We start from the raw sequence: 4,915 nt of genomic DNA, 5'->3' as shown, positions 1-4,915 counted from the left end.
GTCGACCTGCACCCCGCTGCTCGAACACGCCGCCTCCCTGGCAGGCGTGTCGCTCGCGCTGTGGCACGCTGTGCATGCTGTGAAGTGACGTGCTGTGCCTGCTGTGGCCCGCTGTGCCTGCTGTGCAGTTCATGGATGCCATCAACCGCAGGGTGGCCATGCAGAATGTGAGAGCTGCCGCTGTAGCGTTGGATTGTTCTGGCTGGCGGGGCAGGGCCGTGTTGCGGCTTGCAGGGCCGGGCGGCAACTGTCTGGGCTGTGCCGCTGCTGTGTCCCGGCTTCCTGCCAACTACCTGCCGGGAGGCGGCGTCTGGACAAGCTGCCTGCCGCTGAGTGCCTTTGCTCACCTGCCACCTGATGTCAACACATCCCTTGCGCCGCCCCCTGCAGCTCTTCTGCTTCGCCAAGGAGTATGCAGAGCTGCAGTTCATCTTCCTGACGCCACAGGTGGGTGGCAGGAGAGGAGGAGAGGAGGGCAAGGCACCCGTCATTCTGTGGGTGGCTGTGCTGTGCGGGTGTTGCCTGCCGGCTCGGCCCGCGGCGCTGCTGCCTGGCCTCCCCGTCCCCTGCTGCCCCTTTACCCGCGAACCGCGGCCCATGTCTGTCGCCCCCCCCGCTCACCCGCCACCCTCCCTGCCCCTGTCCCTCCTCGTCGCTGCGCTGCGCCATTCCCGCAGGACATCAGCGCTGTGGACGACGCGCGGCAGGCCTGCCAGCAGCAGGGCCACGAGCTGCCCGCCGGCTTTGTGCGCGTCATCTCCATGCGCCCGCCCCGCGCCAACGCCACCCGCGTGCAGTAGTGCAGCCAGAGCTGGGCGGCTGCCCATGGCGACGTTAACGCGCCGGGCTGCTCTCCTGAAACTTACTGAAGTTCTAGCAACCAGACTGAGATTGTGGGTACTGTGGGACTTGACTTCTTACTTGGCGCGGTGCGGATGTGCCGCTACTGGCGGCGCGGTCACCGCACGGGCGGTGCTGCCGCTTGCCTGTGGCGCACGGGGGCTGCGGCTGCCCTCTTAACATGCTGTGCTTCCTGCTGGTGCCACGCGGCTCTGTAACAGCCTCGGCTCTCAGAATCAGTCGCCTAAACTGTGGAGGGAAGCCAGATGCAAGGAGGAAGCTGTTGGGTAGTTGTCGCTGGCGCCCACCACGTGCGTATCTCCCTGGGCGGCATGAAGACGAACTTGCACGGGGCGACAACGACTTTACTCTATTAATCATCCCCGGGGAGCAAACAGCCAACCCCTGCATACCTCCGTCCCCCTGCACACCTCCGCCCAGTCTATTCACCTGCGCCGCGCACAAACACAGCATGCGGGCTCTGGTCATTGTCTTCGCCGTCGCTGTAGCGCTGGGAGGTGAGCAGGGGCTCCCGCCCGTGGGCCTTGCACAGGGCGGCGCCGCTCGGCGCCGCCAGCCGGGCTGCCGGCTCCCGCACCAGTGCCGCTGACCGAGGAACGCCCACCTGTTCGTCTGCCTGCTGCAGGGGCTCACGCCTGGGACATCATCCATCTCGACCCCCAAATCTTTTGCACAGCCAAAAGCTCTGGCTGCAAGTGCTCCGTGTGCCAGCTGTGCGGCAAGTTCCCCATCACCAACAAGCCCCGCTGCCTGAAGTGCGCGCCGGGCTGGCGCCTCAACAAAGCCGCCGGCGTGTGCGTCAAGTGAGTTTCCCGCCTGCTGCGCTGCAGCTGCTGCCCGGCACACCCGGCTGCATGGCGGCATCGGGCACTCGGCTTCCTGCCCACCTGCCGTGGCACCGAACGCCGCCCCTGGCCTGCCGCCCCCGCGTCGCCGCAGGTGCAAGCGCGCACACTGCGTCAAGTGCAACGCCGCCACGCTAGAGAAGTGCCTGCAGTGCAAGGAGGGCTACAAGCCCAACGCCAACGGCGTGTGCAAGCCGTACTGCGTAGAGGGCAAGGACGGCTGCGCCAAGTGCACGACGCAGGGGTGAGCACCCGCGTTCCTGCATGGTGCCGCGCTGGCGGGCAAGCGCTGCCGGTTGCAACGGTTCAATTGAAGCTGCCCCACGCCTGCGCCAGGCTGCTTGGGAGAGTGCCATGATGCCTGCAGTAGCCCCGCCGCTGGAACCCACCCTGCCGCGCTGCTGGCTGCCGCCCCCGTCATCCGCAGGAACAAGAAGTGGTGCAGCCTGTGCCAGGAGCCCTCCTTCATCCAGGGCCAGTGGACCATCTGGTACCCCTCCCCCTACAACACCTGCCACAAGGTGGGCTGCCGCTCAGCTAGGACCCTTTGCCCTACACAGGGACTGCCGGTGGCCTGTCGTTCCCCGCAGCGGTACTGGCACCTGTGCTGACCGCCCATGCGCCCCCTCACTTGCTCCTCTCCCTGCAGTGCGCCATCCACGACCCCTCCTGCCACATGTGCGACGTCACTTGCACCAAGTGCGTGCTCTGCGACGACCCCGGCAACAACGCCATCTGCTGAGCACCACAACCGTGCGCAGCTTTGCCGTAGCTTGCACACTGTCGACTTCTCCACTTTCCCTGATTTTCTGATTCCATTCATGCTTTTCACTCGGTACATGTACATCAATCCATCGACCGGTGCAAAATGTTGAGATGAAGAGTGTTGACGGCGGACGGCGGCGCCCCCTGCGGCCACTGGGGCCCGCTTTGCCTCCAATCGGTGGTGCCTGCACGAGGCAAGCCGCAAGTCAGGACCTCGCGGCAATGCTTTTACTCCTTCGTACCTGCACCTACCAATGAGCGATGTGTCACCTTGCACGACTTGTCATGATGTGGCTGCAAGCACGGCCGGCGGTGGCGGTGGTGGCAGCGGCGGCGGCGCTAGTTGCCGAGAGGGCACTGGCTGGCTGCCAGGCGCTACATTGCACTGCATCCCAATACATTCTGCCAAATGGCTGCAAATTTGCCAATGCAGGCATGGAGGCTCCATGGAGACGTCATGGGCGCCCCTTGTAGAGCGACACGTGCGCGCTGTGGACGGACGGGGGGGCAAAACTCGAGATGCGCCTCCTGACCCTAACACAGTGCCGCAGGGCACTGCAGCACTCCGAAAGCCACGCAAGCGCTGAGCGGCCCCAGCAGCCTTGTCTTGGCACCAAGCGGTCGCTTGTGCTCACCCGCCCCCAGCGCGGCCTCAGATGCTGGAGAATTGGCTGCACGACGCCTTTCGCCGGTGCGCCGAAGGGGGCCAGAGGGTGGGCAGACCGGTGCTCTCGACCCGTCTCGCGATAACCGGTGTTGGCGACAGGGCAGCACGGGTTTGGGTTCCTGTGCCAATGCGGAGATGGCGAGGGGATGCGCCAGCAAGCCGCCGCCTGTTGTGCCCGGTCCCCCCTTGCGCCCGCCTTGGCGCCCGCCTTGGCGACCCGCCGCCGCTCCTGCGTCCCGTGCAGGCACTACAATGAGCAGGCGGCGGCATCCGACCTGCTGGGCATGCACAGCCTCACCGTGCTGCGCCTGATCCTCGTTGTCCTCAAGACATGGTGGCGTGATGGCCAGCCAGGTGAGGCGCATCGTGGATGGAGGCAGCTGGCAGGCGTCGCGCACTCTTCTTCAGCCTCTGCCGTTGCCCCCAGGCAACCCGGCTGCTCACACACCGCATGTGCCCCGCGTCCCGCAGGCCTGGCGCTGCGCCACGGCTCCCTGGCGCTCTCCCTGCAGGCGGCCGCGCTGCTGGTCAGGCGGCAGCGCCACATGCATGTGCGGTGGCGAGAGCCTATCCTGACCGCCCTGCTCGTCCATGCCACCTGGGGCGCCCTGGGCCTAGGTGCGCTGCGCTGCCAGGAGGGAGGGGCCTGCTTAGCGACATGCCTGTCGCAGTAACACAGCATCAACCCTGGCTGCCCAGCAGCCACCACGTGCAGCCCACCATCTGCTCCTCCGCCCCGCCCCATCCCTGCAGCCCTGGATGGCATGCCTGACCTGTTTGTGCAGCAGCGCGGCGGCAGCTCGCTGCTGCTGTTTGCCGCGCTTCAGCTAAGCAGCTCTGCTGTGATGCTCACCCTGTTTTCCTGCTACGCACGCATGCTGCTGCGCTGGAACGTGCTGGCCCTGCCCCTGGTGGCCCTGCTGCCGGTGAGCAGGCTGCATTGCTGAAGCTTGCTAGGCGCTGGACAATGCTTGGGGAGGGGTCAGGCGCTAGCGCTGTGGAAAATAGGGCAGGAGCGGTGCTACATGCCCCTCAATCCCATCCCTCCTCATGCAGCTGATGCGCAGCGGCGACGTTTGCCGCAAAGCTCTGGACGCGCCCGGCGCCGAGGAGCACGTGGCAAGCCTATACAGCGCATTTGGAGCAGTGCAGTGAGCCCCCTGCTGCTGCCGCTGCCGCTGAATGCTGGCGTGGCCAGGCCACTGCTGGTGCCGCCGCTGCTGCCGCCGCTGGTGCTGCTGTTGGTGCTGGCCCAGATGTTGAACACCCGCCCAAGCCGACCTGCTTTGGTGTGCTCCTCTGCCCCTGCTGCAGCAGCGCAGCGGTGTTCCCAGCCACATCCATAGTGCTGAGGGACACAGACGACCCAATGCAGAAGTGCCTTGCGGTGAACGCATGGTCCCTGCTGCTGCTGGGGGTGCTGCTGCCGCTCTACCTGGCGTTTAGCTTGGAGCGCCGAGCGCGCGCCCGGTTCTACGCCAGCCACCAGTGGCGGCAGGATGACAATGCTGCACGGCGCGACACGGCACTGAGCCCGCTTCCGGCGTTGCTGCTTTGGCAGCCGAAGCCTGTGTCGCCAGCCTCTCAGCCAGGGCCGCTGTGGCTCAATCTCTACCTCGCCAGCTGTGCGGTGTGGACGGCGGTGTCTGTCTGTCTGTCTGTTACACCCATAAGGAGCAAATGAATGCTACGGGCCCAGCTGTGGTGCAGCAGCTGGAAAGGTGAAGGCACCATACACAAACGGGGAGAGAGAGAAGGGGGGGGGGTGGGGTGGGGT

At 65.9% G+C, this 4,915-nt stretch overlaps 2 protein-coding genes across 2 annotated transcripts in view; both read left to right on the top strand.

The window, feature by feature from the left end:
- The window catches only part of CHLNCDRAFT_138916 (hypothetical protein), a gene marked incomplete at both ends in the record, with an annotated part of 4,916 nt that extends 4,116 nt beyond the window's left edge, over positions 1-800 (top strand). The window contains 3 exons of the mRNA XM_005844556.1: positions 129-167; positions 391-447; positions 678-800. Of these exons, the coding sequence (XP_005844618.1) occupies positions 129-167; positions 391-447; positions 678-800 (219 nt within the window). The remainder of the gene's footprint in view (positions 1-128; positions 168-390; positions 448-677) is intronic.
- Positions 801-1,312: 512 nt separating this feature from the next.
- On the top strand, positions 1,313-2,448 carry CHLNCDRAFT_138915 (hypothetical protein; the record flags this gene model as incomplete). The annotated part of the gene is made up of 5 exons (XM_005844555.1): positions 1,313-1,358; positions 1,487-1,664; positions 1,801-1,950; positions 2,134-2,227; positions 2,356-2,448. The coding sequence occupies 5 exons, from the start codon at positions 1,313-1,315 to the stop codon at positions 2,446-2,448; spliced, it is 561 nt and encodes a 186-aa protein (XP_005844617.1).
- Positions 2,449-4,915: the final 2,467 nt, after the last annotated feature.

Source organism: Chlorella variabilis (genome assembly GCF_000147415.1).
Source record: "Chlorella variabilis unplaced genomic scaffold CHLNCscaffold_22, whole genome shotgun sequence".
Taxonomy (NCBI): Eukaryota; Viridiplantae; Chlorophyta; class Trebouxiophyceae; order Chlorellales; family Chlorellaceae; genus Chlorella; species Chlorella variabilis.
This window is presented reverse-complemented; position numbering and strand designations above follow the sequence as displayed.